This window comes from Nyctibius grandis, chromosome 6 (genome assembly GCF_013368605.1).
Source record: "Nyctibius grandis isolate bNycGra1 chromosome 6, bNycGra1.pri, whole genome shotgun sequence".
In the NCBI taxonomy this organism is placed as follows: Eukaryota; Metazoa; Chordata; class Aves; order Nyctibiiformes; family Nyctibiidae; genus Nyctibius; species Nyctibius grandis.
In genome coordinates, this window is record NC_090663.1 from 47,538,604 (window position 1) to 47,560,675 (window position 22,072).

Genomic DNA, 22,072 nt, shown 5'->3' on the forward strand with positions numbered 1-22,072 from the left:
TATCCACTGATGTAGTCACTCCATCACAGAGGGCCACTAGGTTGGTCAGGCAGGACTTGCCCTTGGTGAAGCCATGCTGGCTGTCTTGAGTCATAAATCAATATAATAGATAATATTTGGGACTGATCCATGTTTCATATTGTCTTGTAGTGAAGAAGTGGAGCCCTAGTTACTAACTATGGCTTTCAAAACATATCTACTGTAATATATAGAAATAAAAACATAGAAATATTGGAAATATGACTTATCACAAAATCACAGAATCAATCAGGTTGGAAGAGACCTCTGGGATCATTGAGTCCAACCATTGCCCTGACACCACCATGGCAAATAGACCATGGCACTAAGTGCCATGTCCAGTCTTTTTTTAAACACATCCAGAGATGGTGACTCCACCACCTCCCTGGGCAGCCCATTCCAATGTCTAATAACCCTTTCTGAGAAGAAATTCTTCCTAACGTCCAACCTGAACCTCCCCTGGCGAAGCTTGAGGCTATGTCCTCTTGTCCTATCGCTAGTTGCCTGGGAGAAGAGGCCGACTCCCACTTCACTACAACCTCCCTTCAGGTAGTTGTAGGCTGCAATAAGGTCACCTCTGAGCCTCCTCTTCTCCAGGCTAAACAACCCCAGCTCCCTCAGCCATTCCTCGTAGGTCAGACTCTCCAGACCCTTCACCAACTTGGTTGCCCTCCTCTGGACTCGCTCCAACACCTCAACATCTTTCTTGAAGTGCGAGGCCCAGAACTGGACACAGTATTCAAGATGCGGCCTCACCAGTGCCGAGTACCAGCCTTGCTATTATGAACCAGCCTTGCTATTTTAATTTTTTTTTTTTGTAACCCTTAGACTTCACTGTATCCCACCCATTTCCCGTGGTGCTGGTAACAGAGGCAACTTTATTATTCTTTGTAAGAGATAGTCTTGTTCTGGATTTCAGAATTAGAGTTATCTTATCTGGGTGTGTTTAATATCTAAGTAAATTAAAAACTTGACCTTGTTCATTAGCTATTTGCAGCTGCTTAGTTCTGTGCACTGTAGATTTTTTTGGTAAACTTTTTATGTCTTCCTAAATGTGTGTATAATTTAAGAGGAACACTAGTCTGAGAAGGATGTGGTGGATTCATTTCTTTCTGTTGTGATTAACCAGTGGAACAAATCTTGTGTTTTAATTACAGTCCGTAGAGGTTATGCTTATGTGTGTTTCTGAGGCTGCCTGGTTATGTTAAAATGCTTTCTGGAAGAAATCTTTCTAATACATTGTACTTATCTTTCTGCATGTTAATTATAATTCAAGAGCTCCTTAGAAAGGATACTCTCTCAGCAGTAAGATTTGAAATTCTCTGATGGGAACTTTGGGCTTATTTTTCACTGCAGAGAAACTCAGGCTTGGAGCAAATTGCTTGATTTTTGTTTTGGCTCAATTGCTTCTCAAAAGCCTGGAGCAGGTGTTAGAACACGTTCTATTTACAAGTCTCTGAAGCATCCATCTAATAAAACTTTGTTGAGTTACATCAGGAAGAAGTGAGGTGATCGCTTTGGAATATTCAGTGTGATAATATTCATTGGTTTAATTTAGAATATGAAAAACAACAGAGAAAGGAATGTAGGAAGCAATTGGTTTTACTACATGTTTATGCAATTTCTACACTGATTTCTTATGTCACGTTGGACTCCTCTCAGTAAGATACAAATGAAAACCAAAAGGCACCAGCAAGTCAAAGTAGTGCCCACTAAAGTTTTAGATGAAAAGTTTATTGTTGCCAATTTAATGATTATTGATTTGAGCTACTTGGTTTGTGATTTTGAAATATATTTCACAAGTTGAGTATCAATTTATGTTATATGTAATATAACATTTTATCTTTTTGAATTATAAATTTCCATTTAATCTCTTCCATTAAAATTGAATGATCTTTCACATGGATGGTGATATTTTTCTAATTTTTCATCCTCTCTCAGTACGAGGTGAATGTATGAAGAATCCTGTATCACGGTTTGGGTGATTTACGCAACTTGAAGCAGAACTCACTATTACACACTGCATTTTTTTGAACGGATAAATGTGCCACCATGTCTTTGGCAGTGATACCAACAGAGAATGCATAATATCTTCTGTCTGAATTACTGTAAGCACAAACGATAGATTTTATGGTGGAAAAAGGATAAGGGAACTTAAATGTTCTTTTTGAAAAAGTTCGTATCATGGACTTTGATAGCCTGAAAGAGGATTGCAGGATCTCCAAGGTGCCTGTTGCATGACTGAATCCTAAAGAGCAATTGTGTGGCCCCTTGCATTTTGCTACAGGGGATGATCCACTTTTGTTATTATTGTTCTTCACCAATTTCACACTAATCATACATGACAATTCTCTTCCAGATTGGTGTTTTTTTTTTTCAAGGAACCATGTAGCTCCATCCTTTCCAACTGTAGCTTCTAGATTACTGTAATGAGCAACTGAGAGAAAACTTAGAGCTTTCAAAAAAGAAAATAATCCAAGAAAAAAACAAGTCCTTGCTCTTGTAAAGTGTAAAATGTCAGCCTTCAAAAGTGCTGTTACAGTGAATAATATCATGTATACAAAACCGGCATTAAAATATGAGTGTAAATGTTATGTTAGTCATCTAAATGATTCTTCTTACTCATAAACAGAATCATTAATATCAAAGTTGAAGACTAACCTGGCACTTAACTCTCATTATGATTCTGTTACTGTAAAAAACAACAGCAGAAAGTAAATAAGTTAGTGAAGAGTGTTTTGTTCATCAAAACATTAAGCAGAGAAAGGCAGAAAACTAGAACTAGATACAATGACATAATAACTATTGCTGTATTTTTTTTCCTCTTAGATGTAAATGATTGATTTCTGTGTCTAGAGGATACTTTGTGGCTTGTCCATATAATTTATTTACAATAAGCTTAATAAAAGGCATGACTGCAGAATTTACCAAAGTCTGCCTGATATTTTAACTTTAGAATAAAATTGCATTAAATACATCTCAGTCCCAGGGGACAATGGCAGAAGATAATACACTTTCAATTTATTCTTGGATACAGTTAACCTGTTTTAAACTTGTGTTCTAATGACAGGGAATACAGAAAAAATATGATTATATGTATAAAATAATATATACAATTACACAGATTCTGTTTTATTAAATCATAGTTCTTACCAACAGCATATTCTGAGTATACCTAAATGTGCCGCAGCCACACAGCCAGACACAATTGCATATATGTTTGAAATGTGTTATGTACCACAAACTTTGTGTGTTTATACAAGCTTACTTTGTGTGTAATGCCTATATATAATTTCCACTTCGGTAAAGACATTGTGATATCACTGAATTCAGTCCTATCCAATGATATGCAATACCATACAGGCGAAATAGCTTTGATTTGTTTTCAGTAAACACAGTATGCAAGTTATGACATATGCTTATTGTTTATTTTTCAACAGATTTACAGAATTATGATCTGTAACATACCTACTCCATATGTACTCCTGGAAATTTTTATATGGCTTTTATTTTTTCAGCATGGCACTCAGAAATATGTTTCAGGTCTTTGTCCTAAAAACAATTCAATTAAGTAAACTTTATCTCTACAGCAATGCACAATTACTTTTTGCTGCAGTCTGAGGTTCCTTGCACTTCATAAAAATATGGTGTCTCCTGTTTTTCGTAATGATGCATTGTCAGGGTTTCACTGTCCTTTGGCTTAGTCATTTCAATATTCTTTCTACAGCTCTTTTGCTCTGGCGCATTTTGTTTTCTCTCTTCCTTAGGGCTGGAATAAAGAGATATCAAATACACACCAGAGTAGAGTTGTTCAAATATAATAATGATAACCTTACAGATGGGAATTTATCCAATCTCTGTCCTTCGTAGCCCATCAGACCAAACGAAGAATACAGTGAGTGTGTGCACTCACATACATATGCACTGGTGGGAGAATGGCAGGAATGTCATATGATTGAAAGCTGTTTAGTATATAGAAATATTTTGAGGCTTTAAGTCTTGCAGATAGAGGGATATGTAGAAACAGATGACCTTTTCGAAAGAGAAAGTCTAAATGATGTTCTCTGAATACTGATACTAACTACCTTTAGAACTAAAATACTAGCAAATCCAGTAACAAAAAAGATGCATGTTTTGTGCTTCATCTTTCTAAACTTGCATTTAGTTCCTTCCAGACAGACAAAAGCTGCTGGTCTCAGGGCTCTGCACCTTTTGTATAAAGACCAGCACATCCTTTGTTTCAATTGCCTACATCAGCGTATATTTTTTTAGGAACTACATAAAATTTTTATTAACAAAGTGATAATGCCTAGAAAGATGCATCCTTGAAGAGAATCATGAATCAAAAATATTGTATTACTGCAGTACAAAGATTTTTGCAAACTATAATCAATCTGATAATTCAAAGCTTAGCTAGCAGTGCTTCTGCATCTATAGAAAGAGTGGATTTTTGAGTAGAACCCCTACCTTTAAAATAAAGACTAACATAGATCAGTAAGACAGGAGAAAAGAAATTAAAAAGCTTATTGAATCTACAAGTCAAAGTTGTAATTGCTTTTGTTGGTTTCATTTTTTAAATAGTAGGATAGATTTGCCACTTACATTTTTGATTTTACTTTGATGGAAAGTAAACACGCTTTAATGATTTAGATTTCAAACCATTTTATAACAGGATTTTACTGACTTTCAAAGGTGAAAGAAAAAAACCCCCACATATCCAAGAAACCCCCCTCTCCCAAACCCACGTGCCTAAGTTTCAGTTGCCATCAAGACACACTTTGTAAGATAGATACACCTGGCTTGGGTCATTTCCACCATGTTTTTGATCTTTTTAGACATGAGAAATTATCCAAATAAAAGTTTATAAAGATTGATGTTTTCCATAAAAAGTTGCATTGTTTACAAATTAGAAACTTTCAGATGAAAATACACAGAGCTTATTGCCATGCTAACTGCTCTAATCTTCTGAGCTATCTGTTCCTTGGTATGCCATTATCGTAATAGGATAGAGTTTCAGCTTTTTAACTGTATTGGCTGGTGGGATTTGGAGGATTCTGTGATACATCACTGCTATAAATCATACTTAGTAGGAGAATAAAAGCATTAGTCATATTCCCTGTCTGCCCTATCATCCCTCCATTTTCTACAACTTTCTCCTTCAGCAGTGTTGTAAGCTGAGCAGCCTTTGGAAATGCCTCTGGCCTTCCTTATTCAGAACAGAGGCGTTAGAGGATTCATTAGCCTTTCTGGTGGTATCTGTGAGGCCATTTTATAGCAGCTGTCCATTACATCTGGTTTGTTACTTTGAAGCTTAACTCCATTCAAATATGAATGCTTTGCACTTATGGAACATGTTTTTGCTCAGCTTTTCTGTTAGGTCAAAGTAGAGCCCTTCTCTCTTCTTAAGAAGAGCACAACTTGACTCATGTTCTTGGACTAGTTTCAACATGCAGTGTTAAGCAATAGATGATCAGCAAGGACTCTCATTTTTTGTTAGTAACTGGAAAATTCTATCAGATCCCGAACACCAAAGTAAAGGCAATCTTGCTTTGAAGTTCTTATTGTTTTCATCAGTTGAACTTCATTCTGTCCCCCATTTCTGTCTTTGCTGCAATCTTTTAACATGGATGTGTGTGTGTGATATTAAAGTTCCCTTGTGTCAGATGAATGACTATCATCTCGCTTGTCCTGAAAACTCCATATTTACCAGTATTCTGTTTGAAAAGCATACTACCAAATCCTGTTGAACATATCAAAAGTAATTACGGATAAGTGCCCTGTCATGTCTGTTAATTGAACTGCATATCCTTGACAAGAAAGTTTATCTAAACTGGCCAAGACAGCAGAAGGTGGTGACTGGGGAATCTGTCTCTACTAACAATGTTTTTGAAATGCCAAACCTAATCAGCTGGAGTTGGCATTATACTTCAGCCATCTTCCTTCTGTTGATGGCATAGAGAAATGAACTGCCTTGCTTATAAATTAATTGTTGGACAACTTTATTTTGAATTATCACATTTAATTACTCCGCTGATATAATTTGCTATGATAAAATTAGTACAGTGCTTGTTTAGTTTTCCCATTCCAATGAGCTGTATAATATAGCTGTCTGAAGTAGATATCTGTTCAGGGAACACTGTTTTTTAAAAAATTCATTATTCTGCCTGCCAAGTGGAATTGGGAGTCATAGTATCAATCTGATCCCTCTATTCAATAAATACAGTATCTCAAAATATTCAGTGTGCTAAATACCAATATAGCAATGGGTTAGCAAATATAGCAATAAGATCTGTGTGTTTGAGACTGTTTCCAACATCTGTTGTATATACAAGCCCATAGAGCTGGACTGATATGATGTGAGCAGAATATATTCAAAGGATCATGTTTTGGTTTGTCAGATATTCCTTTAAAATAAACTTGATGTCACTTAAAGGATTTTGTACTTTGTTGCTAAAACTAGCAGTAAAGATGATTAAAAATAAAAGAAAGCTTATATTATGAGCAGGGATGATGGACTTGTTTAATGCGGTGTTTCATGGTGGCACAGTATTGCAGAGACTCCGCAGTACCACGGACTCGATGAACGTGGAACTTGTGCAGGGCAGTGCTTGGTTCATGAGCCCGCTCTGCCGCTCAGAGGAAGCAAAACACTGATACAACTATATCACTTCTAGGATCTAACCTGGAACTTCCATATGGCTGTATGCTGGGCTCTGTAAATACACCAGTTGACTAAATGCTACTTTATCTATCTTCATAGTGACGCTGGACTTCAGAGAATATACTTTTAAAAAAAAGTTTGGGATGTATAGCTTGTAGAGGAGGTGGCTAAGAGGGAATATTACCAAAAAAAACGAGGTAAGCCCAGAGGCAGTGTCGGCAGCAGAAAGCAGATGCAGTTTATGCTGTCGGAACATGGGTTGGGTGAAAAAGAAGAAGAATTTTGGGGTACAGGTCTGGAATAGGCTTCCAGCTGACTAGGAATTTACAAGTTTTTAAAAACAGTTTGACTAGCTGTGAATTATGATATTCATATGACATGTGACAGGGACAGACCTGACATTAACAGATCCTTCCACTCCTGTTTAATTTACAGAGATAAGACTGGAATTATTTACAAAATAAGGCCCTCCAATACCTGTGAGGTCCATAAGTAAACATCAGATAATGAATATCAGAAACACTAACTTTCTTGGTTTTAGAAATCACTCAATCCATCCATTTTACCATTAAAAGCTATTTTAAAGTAGATAAAAATAAAAATTTGTATTTAAAAGTTGTAGAAACCTGTTCAGTTAAACCTGCTTACATAAAAGAATCTGAATTACCTTCTGCATAACTTGGCATGTTGGAGTTTTCTTGCTTTGTTTTTGAAGACTTAAGTGGTGCATAGGCTTTTTGCCTGCCCAGATGTCAGATTTGCTCCAATAGGGATTAGAAAACAAGCAAAAAGCATTCATTTTTTAAAAAGAATTTGATGTAAATTATTTTAGAAGGAAATAAACCTTCCAGTGAGTTATGTGCAACTAAACATAACATCATTATGCCAGTGCAGGAGAACTAGAAAATAAATTTGACTGAGCAGGGCTGAAACAGTCCAGGCCTCTTTACAGCTGAGAGTGAAATGTAAGATTTAAACAATCAAACTGGTAATGTAATTTTTATCTTAAAATAATTAGATTTCCACCTGTCTCCAGTCCCAAACAGTAAGTGTAAAAGCTTTTCAAGGAACTTGTTGTAATTTTGGCTTGATTCCAGCCCTCTTAAGAACCGTCTTGCTGACTTCCTTCTTTAATAGCTGCTGAAAGTTTCTTGAACTTGTGCAGACCTACTCTATGGTTACTGGGTCAGCTTAGCTATTCTCCTTATCTCTTCGTAGGGTAATGCTTGTGGCAAGGTGACATAAATCTTGCTTTTATGTCATGGAGATGACCTGACTACCACTTAAGATCGAGCCAAACCTCTATTGTACACAGATCCTGAAAGAAGCAATGGTACAGTCCTGCAGCTGTGAGGGGAGAAAAGAAATGGGAACTAGTCACAGGGGATGAATTCAGGAGTCCACACTCAACTGTAGGGCTGGATTTCTTCAGCAGTCCTTCGTCTGGAGGGGTGTTTTTTCACATAGCAGCAGCATGTACCCAACAATGTGGTTCTGGTGCTGATGTCTGCATCTTTCCTCATTAAGTAGCTGCACAAATGGCTAATCACTTAAAACTAATCACAGAGGCTGCGGTGGAAAAAGATTATACACCCAACCATAAATATACCATCTGTTTCTAATGTGTTTGTAAAAACAATTCATATTCCTTCACAGTATATGTAATTGAAACGTTGCTTTTGTAGAAAGAGAGATATGAAATACGAACAATTTCTCTCATTGATACTTGTCCTTTTTTTTCCAGCATTAGGCTGCAGTCATTCTAGCATTTCTCCTCTGCCTGGTGGTCCCAGGCATTGAAAAACCATTTAAACATAAGGATTGTGCCTAGAAGCTTTATCCATTTAATTTCTCATGTTAGCTTAGTTTTCATGCCTCTGAGTTTCATTTCGTGGAACTGGTAGTAATAAATTAGTAATATCTTTGGTGTTATAGTATTAACACATCAAGAGGTAAAAAGGGTTACTTGAATTCCAAAAGCTAGAAGATTATTTTCATGCAAAAGCATCATTATTAAGTCTCAGCTGGTATCCCATTAAAAGCAAAAATGCATGGAGTGGTGACTGATGTTTCCAAAGGATGTATGCATGAAACATAACCGATATTAAAAACATTGGATAAAAGTGAAATGTCAGCAGGTACTTGCTGTATTTATTTGTTTTTGTTTGTACTATTAATTTTCAAACTGACACCACAAAAATGTCTGTGAAAGGTGAGCTAGAAATAATTTTAATTATGGACTCTACATGTGACTGAATTTGATTTGCTAGTACAAAAGCTTGGGGTGACAGCCTTTACGTCTTTGTATTATTTGTACTTTGTACTCTTGCTTAATAGTCATTCTTCCCCTGCATCTGGCACGTGATGCTGTGGAACTCTTAGCGTTATAGTATTTTGTCTCCATTTGGTAGTGGTCCTCACAATGATATATGGTTGCATACTAAAAACTAATGCCCTTATCAGCTAAAGGAAGGTCTTAGCATTATTTGTATTGAACCCTCTGCCCACAATACTATACCTCGTGATTGATCCTGAAGAATCACAGACTCTTGGATTTAAATTCGGATTCTGTACAGCTATGATTGTGAGGCAGATTGAAATGGTTTGCTGTTAACACCATCAAAATATGTTTTCAGTGGAAGTATTGAGCAACTGAGTCTTCAATTTGTAGCAACAACCTGACGAGCAAGATGTCACATACTAAACGTGTTTTATATCTCTCCTGCTGTTTGAGAATGTGATCTGCTTTGTAGAGATGCAGCCTGCACTTTGGTCTTCTCAGGCTCATCAGTTTAACATATATGAGCTCTTCTAGAAGATCTGATTGCCTTGAAAACCTTTTAAAACATACTTTAATTTTCTCACTGTTCTGTCAGTCTACTTAACATAGGTTAGCTTTGTGCTCTTCATCACTCAGCATAATGTAAATGCACTTCACTCCATTTTGAAAGGAATCATCATGGTTGTTCAATTGCATGGAATAAAAACAACATCCTTTCCCATCAGACATTTACAGCAGATCAAAACCAAAATGAAAATTAAAATGTTGAAAGCCGCTTCCTCAAACAGTGACAAAAAGTAGTCATGAGCGAATGAGAGCTGAAACACTTTAGTCATATTTAGTTCCACAAATAGGTTTTGCTTTTGATCAGGCTTCCTGTATTTAGTGAGCTTGCATGTGTTCAACAGTGTGCTATGAACAGCAGCAAGAGTTACTTTAATTTTGTAATCATGTGGCAAAGCAGTAAAATATCTGCAATGTATTTCATGGACAGAGATTCCAAACTGTCTAATTTATTTCAACAGGCAAGCAGTCCTACAACAGGAACAGCTCCCAGGAGTCAGTCACGGTTGTCTGTCTGCCCTTCCACTCAGGACATTTGTAGGTACGTGCTGAGAAAAATATACTCTAATCTGGCTGATGCTCGTTAGTTGGTGTCTTTCTTAAATAATATGTAGCTCTTGCTTCTGCTTAACACTATTCATAATTTACATAGGCTTTAGTTTTCTTTTGATCTCTGTTTTGGTTCTGTTTTGCTTTTCAGTCTCATGTTTTTCTATTAAAATTCATGTTCTCATTTTCATCCTTTTTTTTTGTGATTTCCCTTTCTCTTTCCACCCATCCTTACCATTTCCATCCCTTTCCTTTGCTTACTGCTTTGTCTAGATCTACTACCTTGCATGATTTGTCAGAAGATGAGCTTGAATATGCAACCCGTGTCATGGTGCTGACCCCTTCTAATAGGGAGTTTGGTAAGAAACAAGTAAAACGAAGGTTTAGGCGGAAAAAAGAGACTGGAGACGATGGTGAGCGTACAGAAAAGCAAGGAAAGGGGAAAGACTGTAAATTATATCCTGAGCAATCGAGATCCAGCTGGAATGCATCTGATTCATCATCATCTTCCGATGAAAGTCAGTGGGCTCAGGCTAGGAGAAGAACGAGAGAAAAGGCCAGAAAGCCCAGGAAGGGGAGAAGGAACAATAGATCATGCACTAACCAGGATGGGTCCTCAAACAATAATGCTGTTGAACTTGTCACCTTGGGGACAATGGGGAAAAAGAAGCAAGAGGTATCTGACCCTGAGAATCCTACTTTAAATCACCGCCGAAGAAGGGTTCCAAGGCTTAAGGAATCACAGTCTTCAGTGTCATCTCAGGAAGCAAGCATTTCCTCAAGAAAATGTGGGAAAAGCAAAGGCAAAAGCTACTACAGAGATCGGCAGCCTGCGTCTTTCCTTAGAGACAGTAAAGATTCAAAGGACTGCTTTGCAGAGGCAGGCTCCGGCAGTGGTGCTCTGGCGGTCCCAGATAACAGAGCACCTGCTGGGGCAGAGCCCAGCGTGACTGATGCTCTTCAGAAGCCTCCAGTGTTGTATGATGACTGGTCTGATGATTTAGAATTATGCAGGTTAGTCCCTAATAAGAAAGATTTAGCATTCTTAAAAGGAATTTCTCACCGCTGTGGGCTGAGTGCCCTTCTCTCGACTGCTTTCTGTCACTGTTTCTCAGTAATAAACTGCTAGGCAGGCCATGAGAAATAAAACAAAACCCCTTGCTACAGAGAAGTTAGCGTATCTCAATCTGAAGACACACTTCTCTTATTTAAAAACAGTAATCATAGAAGGGAACTAAATGTTTTTCTTTGCTCTGTTTTTCTTCATGATGACGGACACACTGTGTCCTCTGGCAGAGTATCACTGTGTTTGAAATCTCTAGCCAGAGGCGGAGAATGAGGCAGGGTGCCAGATAGCTCAATACAATGGGATATGGAGTTTTTCCTTCTTAGGTGATCAGTTCAAATCCAGCTTTGGTCCCTCTTTCTCACTTTTCATAAACTTACATGAAATAAATTTATGGTTTTGATTCAGTGTCCTCTAGAGCTACCATTACCACAGCAATATGATGGACGGTGCCTGCAAATCACCCTCTCCAGCTGGGCATAAGTTGGAGGGGACTTTGCACTGCTGAACACCTCTACACTGTGAATGTGTAGGGGCTGTTAGTTTGGTACCCATCACAAGGATTAGAACAATACAAAGGGTGATTGGGCAGAATAAGCATTAAAGTAAGCTTTGGGAAAGAAAAATCAACACCAACAGTTCACTCTAGTTCAGGCTTCTGACAGTCTGATACCCTTAGTGTGAAGCACACAATCAGAAGGTGAGCGTTTTCCCGTGGAAATGAGAGCAAGCTGGCCACTTCTGAGCTGATGTCTGAGTTTGGAGTAGACAGCTGTGTGGACTCAAGTTACTTAATTTAGTGGTAAATGAAAATGCACCATCCTGTAAGTTTAACAGAACTGAAACAAGTTGTTGGTTTTTTTTCTTCCCCAACTTGTGAGCCAGCATTGACTCTCATCTACGAAGTGTAAATGAGGATCAGGCTTAGTTTCTTGATATGGTAACCCAAAACTTCTCACTTTTCTTTGCTGGGAAGAAATTTGCATTGAAATGTAAACACAGTCAGAATGAGGAAGTTCATGATGCCACATTATGCAGTTTCACAGTATACTTCAACCTAGTAACACACTACAAATATCCTAGTTTTAAAAAGAAAAAAAGATAATGTGTAGGCATTGTGCTTTTTTGATAGCAGGAGATATAAGCCATTACTAATATAGCTAGTGCTATGCCCTCCTTATTACACTTACCAAGTAAGAATGGACATTTCATTTTCTGACCATTGTCTGTCATGATAATTTAAGATTCTTCAGAGTAAAGTCCAGTTGTGCTTGTACATCAGCTTGTACATCACGACCACACCCTGGCTTGGGACCTCTTCCCCTTACAGAAATGCAAAGGAATAGCAGCAATGGTAAATACGTCATGTATATTTTTGAAGCACTTGAAGTATTTCTACATGGTATGATGCAGAGATGTGCACAGATAACTCCTTCAACATCTTCAGAGTTGTCTTAAATTTCTGAACCACCAAGCCTGCATGTATTGAAGATCCATTGTAGTATGCACAGTACATATATAATAGGGCCATATAGTCATTATTAACTGGATAGGAGCTACCAAAAACTGAAATAAATTATTTCAGTATGGGTCTTTATACAGGTTTAACTATACTGTGTTTTAAAAAAAGAGAAATTACAGCCAAAGTTTTCTAATTGTCTCGTGTAGATTAATCGTAACTGTTGCCTAAGTCCCCAAACTTAGACTTTGCTTTCAGATGGAAAGCAGACTCCAGTTTTTTATCTGTCTTCTCAACCTCTTCAATTTTGTTACAATTATTTGGGCACTTTTTGCAAGACTTGGAGATTGGTTCAAGGATGAACTTTTTGAATATTCATGCAAATTTTTCAGCTAGGCTCGTGTTTAGTAGAGGAAGGTTGAAAACTTTTGATAGGTATGTGTTCCTGGGCTCACTGTCAGCGGAGATGCTCTTTGAACAGCTGGAGTTAAACTCAACACAGCTGATAACTTGGCCTGTTGTGCAAAATTTGTCAAGACAGTCATAATTGCATTTATCTTCATGTCAGGAGTAATGATGTATTTTTTGTTGTCATTACTAAGTGTATCATACTGATGATAAAACACCTAGGAAAAACATTACAAAATCAAAAGCATTTTATTTTTTCATAGCTGGTAAGTTGTCTTACTTAATCAATTTGTAGAGAGCTGAAGAAAAAGAAAGACATGTTTTTACTACCAGTTCAGTATAGACTATAGTTTCTGTTTTCAGGGCAGGTCCATGCACTTAATTGACTCATGATCTGTGGCATGTTTTTCTTCAGATTCACAATCTTGCTCCTGAAACAAAAAAAGAATTATATTTCAACGCAGATGTGCACAGATAGATACAGTAACCATTTTTCTGCATGAGAAATAGAAAAAGGGTTTTTTTTGTGATGTTTGTTCTAAGACTGGAATTAACATAGCTGGCTTGATGTGAAAAATTTGTTTTCTTGAGGTGTTTCTTCAAGCTCTTCATCCTAGGTATTCATGTTTTCTAGTTGATGTGACAAAACTGGCTGAGAGGAATGGCTCTCATCTAGATGGGATTGTGTGCAAATAGCAGAGCAACAGGGATCTTGAACATCTCCTCGTGCCAGTTATTTTGTCTTTAAGTGTTTGGGTAGACATTTTTTTCCTTTACTTCCTCATGAATTACTGGCAGTGAAACACATTTATATACGCACATAAGGCTATAAGCAGTTTCCTCAATGTGCATTTAGCTGCATGAGTGGGAATGTGACAGGGCGCACCCTATTCTAGCATAAGCACATTAGTCATGCAGATAAAGTATAGTACCATGGCACAATATATACTTCAGCTAGTCTAAGCCAGGCCTCTTGGTCACTTCAGCTGAGACATTTCCCCTTGTGGTGTCACTGTTTCTCTATTTCCAAAATGATGAAACAATGACATGACACCAATGATGATCTTTACAATCTTTTCCCTGAACCTGTTCCTTTCTTCTGGAGTCCATTAGAAAGCAAGGTTTCTGCTTCTGGGATTAGGAACAACTATATTAGTTAGTTCTGACCATGCTAAGTTGTTTTGGCACCTAATTTTTTTTTTTTTTTGAGATTCATAGGATAGGCTTTCTAAATGATACTGTTGGATCCCCCTTTTCCTAAGTTGCCTTGTGTCTGAGATTTTCCTCATATGTACGGTGTTCTGGAATCTGCCATGTGGCTTGAGGCACAACCTCAGAAATAGCTTTCTTTGGTCTGCAGGACGGTAATCTCACTGAAGGGAAAAGCTATGTGTGGGACACAATAAAGTGAATAGATTGTGAGGATTTAGTCCCATGGATTTTCATATAGGAATTACTAAGGAAAGAAAAAGGGTTGGTCGATATTGCCACTAGTGTATCGTAAGTGCTTTGATTCTGAATTAATGTTATGGCATTTTTATTGTTTATGATGGGAGAATTGAAAGATATTTTCTGTTTGACTAGTTATACTTTTGGTGTAAGATCTTTTTGTAGCACTGATGCAGTCATTTCAGCAATAACACTGAACTGTAATTCTGTAAGCTGAAAGAAACCACAGACACTTAAATAAGATGGAGTTTCTCACTGTGAAAAAATGCATATCAGAAGTAGCATTTTGATTTTGTTGAACTCCATGAACGACTCTATATGCAATCAGGTAAAGAAAGGCCCTCATCTGAGGAGTAAATAGAAGAGTAGAGCATGCCAGTAGGCTGGTAAGAATGGGGAGAAGTAGTAAGGGAGATTATGAAGTTGATTCATGAAATCTGCAGAATCTACTTCAAGTATGTTTTTTTTAAATCAGCTTTATAAAACTAGTGTATTAATTAAAAGGCCATTATAAACTTAGGAAAAGACTAATATGGGTATTTCTATGTGTTAGTACAATCATAGATAGGCAGAAATAGTGCACGTTGCAGTTGACAAGAGGCAATATGATTATGTAGTTTCTCTCCGTGAAATCAAGTGTTGTAACAGGGTTTTTTTTTCATAATATTATTTAGCAGGACCTGCAAAAGTAGTATCTTGCATGAAAATACTTACATCCTGAAACATTCATGTAGTAGAGTGCTTACAAAATCAGCAGACAGAAAGCCTCTTGGGAGCAAACAAGTCCTCATGGACTTGAAGAAAAAAGACAAAGGTGAACAGAAGATAGATATATGGACTCAAATACTACCATTGAATTTTAACACTCATTTGAAATATTTATACTGAAACCATGAAGTTGGATCAAGTAAATAATTTAAACAGTAGTGCAAAATAGATAGACTAGAAATACCAGAGCCCTTCAAAATCACCAAAAACTGGAGGATGCTAAACTGCCAGACTGTACAGTTTGGCTGAAGAGGGTTTTTAACCTGATTCTCCCTGGGATGTTAGAGCCTCCCTTGGAGTCTCAATGTGATACATTCCTTCATCAGGAGCCAAATCTCTCAGTCTTGTCCTGCATGTTGGCTGCTCACCCCTTCCTTTTAAAGAATTGTGACTGCTGCTTACTTTCCTGTTCAAAGCCTTCTTTTTGCAAGGTGACTTTCTGATAGGAATCTCCTGCTTTTTGAGGAATCTCCTCCTCTGTATGATGGTTTAGTGGTTCATCAGTCTTTGAAGCAGTACGAAATCCTGGTTAATTCTATTCTCTGCCTGGTGGTTCAAAGCCCCATCGGTCACCTCTTTAGCCATCTTGTTATACAGTCTCTTTTGGAGGCTCTCTGTGATTCAGAAGGATGCAAGGAGGCCGAAACAAGGGAAGCTTGTCTTTGTTGCTGTTAGGGTCACTTAACTGGGGGAGAACCGAGTCCTGGTTTCTGCTTCTTTCAGAACCTATTATTATTTTTAATGAAAATACATGAAATGGCACCACTTCCTGCTAGCAAGTTTAGATGAGAGGAGATCCTTGGTTTTAAGGGTCCTGTTATTGAATGTTTAAAGCTTGCATGTGTTCTGTAGGGAGTTTAATTACTTAAAGCTTTTACTTTCACTAGACAGGTAGGAGGAAATCTAAATCGTTTTTTAAGAAGCAGTCCCTCGTTCTTTGAACTGTGTTCAGTGCAGTAAATCTTGTCTGACATGTACCTTGAGTTGCACTGACAGTGCATCTGAGGCAGGAATTACTTGTAACTCTTTGGATGATTAGATATCCTATTTATCGCCTATAATGGAAGATTAATAGGAGGACAAGAAATGTTGACAAAAGAAAGGATTTAGTGTGCTTTTGCTAATGTTGTTTTCTCTTGGGTCTCTTACAAATTCTGATCCCATTTGCAGAAATCAAGAGAAAGCTTTACCCTAGACCATTATGAAATTCCACTGGTGTGGTGCAAAATTGTTTTTTTCTCTAGTCAGATAAAGGCAGCTGACTGCATAACATAATGGAAGGGCAAGAGTGACAGGGAAGAGGTATCCAAATTGATTACATTCGGTATGGAGAATTAATGTGCTTCATTCATACTGTGTTTAAATGGAGAGGAAGACCAATTTGTCATTTAGATTACTTTATGATTTAACAGTGGAAAGAATGGAAATGAGATTTTTTAAAAAAAAAAGCCTGCAAAATGAAAGCAAGGAAAACATGGCATGGTGTAGGCTATTGCAGGGTGAACATATTTAGTGAATTTAATTTTTTTTCAAGTGATAAATTATGCAGAGCTGAGTTTGATACTTTTTTGGTTTCTGTTTATGAATGAGTTAATTATTTGCTGTGAGTTGTTCATAAAGTTGTTTGCTTTAATTTTAGGTTCTAACTATCTAAAAGTACTGTAAGCACTTTATAAATTGGTAGAAAAAGACCTTTTTTGGACAGGAGAACAGTTTTCTTAAGATTATCAGACAGTAACGACAGCAATTTTGTGCATCCTTTTGCAAATCTGTAGAATTGGTTCCTTTTGGTCCAATTAAGATAACTTAGGAGCTCATGGTATTTCATGCTGGTAGCTAATGATCCTCACAGCCAAAAATCAAAGCCAGGGATTCAGTTGGTCCGACATTTTCCAACTATGCTGTTTCTCCCTGACTAAGCTACCTTTAGGAATAGTGAGATATAGGAATGAGATGAACTCACTGAACAGGGTAAGAATTTATCTTTGCATAATGATTATGAGTCCGGGTATGCTTTCCAGTAAAGGTTAAGATTTTAACTGCCTTTTCCATAATTTCTCACCAAAAATAATATTTTTTGAATAGGCATTATCTTCCTTGAGCATATTTATACGGAGAAGATATTTCCCCCTTTTAATAGGGAGATTTGTGAAAAGTTTGAAAGCATTTCTGTTCTACTAGTATACTTCCATCTGCAGGAAAGTGACACTCTGGGTATTGGTCATCTGCATTAGTTTATTATCATGCTCTAGTTCACAGAGTATAGAAATTGCATCACAGGGGCAATAAAAATGTCACAGTCACAAGGCAGTAACTCCTCCTAATTTTGTTGGTGAAGGGGTCTCCATTAGTACTTCAGTTCAGATAAAGAGCCTACTTTTGAAGCACATCTGGTCACCTTTACTTTTACCATGATCTAGACCACACTGAAAGTTGATCTTAGGGTTCTCCAACTATATTCCGTTTGAGTGAAAGTAAACTGAAAGACATATTCCTGGTCCAACCTCAAATCAGTAAGAAATGAAAGCAACCCCCACCAACATGGCCCTGGTGTAGATAGCAGGTTTGTAGCACTAGCTTTTTTTTTTCAACAGATTTGCTACACTTTCACTGCAACGCTTGTTAACATAGACATAGCTGTATAGCACCCAGGAACATTAGAGAACAATACAGTTTTTACATAATTATGTCATTTATAGCCTTTAAACATTCTTGTACATCCTTATCAGTATGCCCATGCCCCTGCATACACTTATATTTTTGAAAGCCTCAGAGGCATTCCCCTAGGTTGCACATTTGTTAGCGAGGGTAAAATTTGACCTGGTACGTTTTTAAGGAAGTCTATAAAAGCTATCTGCGTTACTGTAGCTAAACTCTTTGTCTATATGTAATGGCCAAAAATCCTTGAAAAGTTTATTAGGTGCTGAGACTCTGTGCCAGTCATCTCAAATATGGGATCCACTGAAAGGATTCTGGTGGTGCAGAATTGCTGCAAACTCTTTTCCACCAGCACTGTTCCTAATGACAAGGCTCTTACGTAGCTCGAAGCACAAGCAGGGACACGCTAATTCAGTCTTATCCTTAATCACCTTCCTTTGACAATAGCCTTCTATGGAAATCAGCTGTACAGATACTGTCATAGAGGAGCGCTTGCCAACTGGGCAAGGGTAGACCACTAAGCTTCACAATGCACACAAGACTCCTGCAGAATAAGTGCATTTTATACTTCACTGCAGTGGCATAGAATTTGGCCTATTTTCTTAATTACCAAAGAGTAAAGTGGATCACTGAAAGACAGGTTAGGATAACTGCTGTTTTTCCAATGAGAGTTGAGATTAGCAGCTCTCCTCTTTAATAAGAGTAAAATTGTTACCTTGCACGTGAAGGAAAAACTACAAACCTGTTGGAATCTATGTGTATCTCTTGCAATGAGCAGCTCAGATGGTGACTAAGCATCTAGATCGTAATTTTGGTTGCTATGATTTTGCCAAACTAAACCACTGTCGGGAAAACCTGAAAATTTCCCATATGAACTTCTTGCTTTATACTGATTTTAGTTGACCTTTTAAACTGAGATTATGTAAGAAACGTTTGTCTGTACGTCAAAAAAAAAAATAATGAGAAGTGAAGGACAACCATCCAGGATAACTCTTGCTGGTTTCTGAAAATCGGCCTAAATCAAATTAGCATATGAATAATTAAAATACTGGCATATAAAGCAAAAACTTTAGCGTAAGAATGACTGCACTGTTAGAGTATTATTTCATAAAGTTGCACAGTGAACTTTCTTTAAAGAAAAATAAATATTGTGATCTCAATGTGTAGGGATATGTCTGTCAGTGTATATTATACACACACACACACACTTTTGTATATCTGAATCAGAAGATCATCTAATAGAATCATAGAATCATTTTGGTTGGAAAGGACCTTTAAGATCATCAGGTCCAACTGTTAACGTAGCACTGCTAAGTCCACCACTAAACCATGTCCCTAAGCATAGCTCATATACACTGTGTTGTCTGGTGTACACGTGATTTGTAGAGCAAAAGCTCCTTTGGAGCCTAGTACTCATCTTTTCCCCTAGACAAGCAAGGTCCTGTTCATAGGCAGGAATCTTAAAGCACTAAGCTGTCAAACATACCAAAAAAAATAAATATGCAGGCTCAACTTATGACTACAAAGGGTTTCTAACTAAAAGGATTTGGTCAAATAGCTGCCTTCCTTCTCTCCCCTCTGTTTCCAGATAGTCAGAAGTATTGCTCTATAATGAATCTATCTAAGAAGATAAATGAACCATTTATCTACTAAAGGACTAGAAAGCTGAGAAAAGCTGAAGTATGTAAATTCCATAGGTGTGTCTGAACAGCGGAAACTGCAGCTATTAACCATGATCTGTGCTGTACTACAATTTGTATATAAATCAGTATAGATTTAGCAATTTTTTTTTCTTTATAGTGGAGAGTGTTTTTTTTCATTCAACTTATTTCTAACATATGTAAGCAAATTTTACTCTCAGGATAAGGTCAGCCCTGTAAAGAGTTGATCTGATGGATGAAAACTTTTAACCGTTGTGATCATGTAAAATTTGGAAACTAGAATGGAAGTTCTCTGCCTCTGACTTGGTTAACATACCACTCAGATAAGTCTATGCTTTGTATCCCTACCTCAGTTCTGTTTGCACAATGTATTTTTCGAAACTATTGTTTACATTTTATTTTCTATAATTTGTGATAATTATGATGTACACGATAGATAAATACAACAAAGGGCAAAGACACACAAAATTCTGATTCAGTACTCATTCAAGCAGTTGGCCAACAGTCTGTTTCAGTAGCTGTCAGGTACCCACATGTCTTTAAAGAGTGTGACTGTGAGTTTAGGCAGCACAAATTTCTTTTAAGCTAATTTCTTCTGGCTAAACAAATAATGAAGAGCTAAATTGCACCAAAGAGCATTCAAGCTAATGAAAACCATGCCTTTGGTTATTTTCTCTGGACTTTAATTCCATTTGAAGTTTGTTTTTATTCTCATTACATATTTCATGGTTAGAAATCTAGAAGAGGCCATTAGATTATTTAGTTGGAGCTTCTGTATAATGTAGGTTCTTAACGTCATCCTGTTATTTATACATTTAGCTTGAACTTCCATACAATGAAAGCACAAGTAGAATGTATAATTCATATAGTATTTTTCTGTAAAAGTATTTCTACTGAAGAATACTTCTATTCATTTCAAATTTGCAATGTCACTTTATTCGAAGATCCCAGTGGAGTTTTAAGCTTGTATTTTAGCTCTTAAAATAATTTGGAACAATTCTGTCAGTAGTAGAAAAAAGGCTCTTGGGCACCTATCTTAGTTGTCTAATTTCTAAATAGTTTAAATGCTAAGCCTGTAAAATAAATTATGTATAGCTTGAATTTAAATGAACAAAGAATAATAGTTTTCCTTTGGGAAATAGCTTTAGTTTAAAATGAAAATGATGGTTTTTATGTAACTCTCAGCTGGGAATCATTTGTTAGCAAAACAGCTATTTGGTGTTTTGAAAATTTAGTTCTGCTTAAGCTACAGACTCCATAAGAAGTCAGCACACAGACCATTTCCATGTAAGAACTAAGCCACTGATGCACCTAGCTTGGCTGGGTTAGTAAAGAAAAGACTGCAAATTGAGTTCCTGTAAAATGTGTCTCACAAAAAATGAATATGTGCAAGCTAGAAGTTGTGGGTATTTTCTTCTCCTTTCTGCTCCCATGGGTATAAGATACCGATTAGTGTACAGGCACCACAGACACTGAAAACCTGGCTTTTGTGTACCAGGTTCCCAGAGCTTAATTTTTTTGGCTTTTTTTTTTTTTTGGTCTCATGCTGTATTTCTAGCAAAGCAGCTTTGTTCTGCTTTCCCATTATTTAGATTCATTTCTCATGGCTCTAGGCTACACCATGGAAGAATAGTGAAGCCACTGTTTTTTGATCCATAGATCTTTCGCTTAGACATTGAAATCTCCTCCTCCCCCTGCTTGTAGACTCGGCTGTAGCCACTCTTCTACAGGGTGTCTTTGCCAGGCTGCCTCCTGATGTTGTTACGACCTGGTCGCAACTAGTTCATAAATCCCTTGGAGTAAATTAAGGTGAAACGACACCAAATAACTGGTATGAAATTAAGAACAATTTATTAATACAGGGAAAGTTGCACGGTTGTAAGTGTCTTGGGTTTCTAAAGGCACTGAGAAAAGAGAGAAAAGGAAAAAGGAAAAGAGAAAGAGGTTAGAGACTATGAGAGAGAGAAAAAGAGAGATCACCACCCTTGGATCCAGGGATGTAAGTTGTCTGTAGAGTTGGTAAGTTGCTTGCAGAGTTGCTCCTCCGGTAAATCGCTTGCAGGATCGGTCCTCAGGTGGCGGGCGGGAGCGCGCACCAGCATCCCAGGCGAGAAGGTCTAAATACTTTAGGTCATTTGCATGCGAGATAGGAGAGGGTGGTAACATCCGTCTTGTCTCCCCCCCTCTGCTCGCTTTCCATGCTAATTGGGACGCCTGCGCTTTGTAGTCTTAGATTGTTCTTGAAATGAGTCGGTGGTCCCCCAAGGGGTGTCTGGTGGTCATGATCCCCCCTAGTTATGGTGTCCACTGTATGACCCCGCTTCTGCACAAGCGTGGTTGAGGCCTTGCAAAGTTGTTGCACATGTGGGCTGGCCCCAAGGAAAAGATACCATCCCGCCTCCGCAGGACTTATCTCTTCCTCCAGCCAGAGTTGTAAATCACAACAATTAAGTCACAACAATTAAGTCACAGCAGGGGTATTGTTCTGTTCCCACGACCCTTATCTCTTGCCAGACTTGCAGGCCTCTGT

At 37.6% G+C, this 22,072-nt stretch overlaps 1 protein-coding gene across 2 annotated transcripts in view; it reads left to right on the plus strand.

The window, feature by feature from the left end:
- Positions 1–22,072, plus strand: part of MARCHF1 (membrane associated ring-CH-type finger 1) — a 297,872-nt gene that overhangs the window by 248,143 nt on the left and 27,657 nt on the right. Inside the window, exons 6-7 of one of the 2 annotated variants that reach the window (XM_068403330.1) lie at positions 9,986–10,065; positions 10,347–11,087. In XM_068403330.1, coding sequence (XP_068259431.1) covers positions 9,986–10,065; positions 10,347–11,087 — 821 coding nt within the window. The remainder of the gene's footprint in view (positions 1–9,985; positions 10,066–10,346; positions 11,088–22,072) is intronic. The other variant, XM_068403331.1, reaches the window with a different exon arrangement.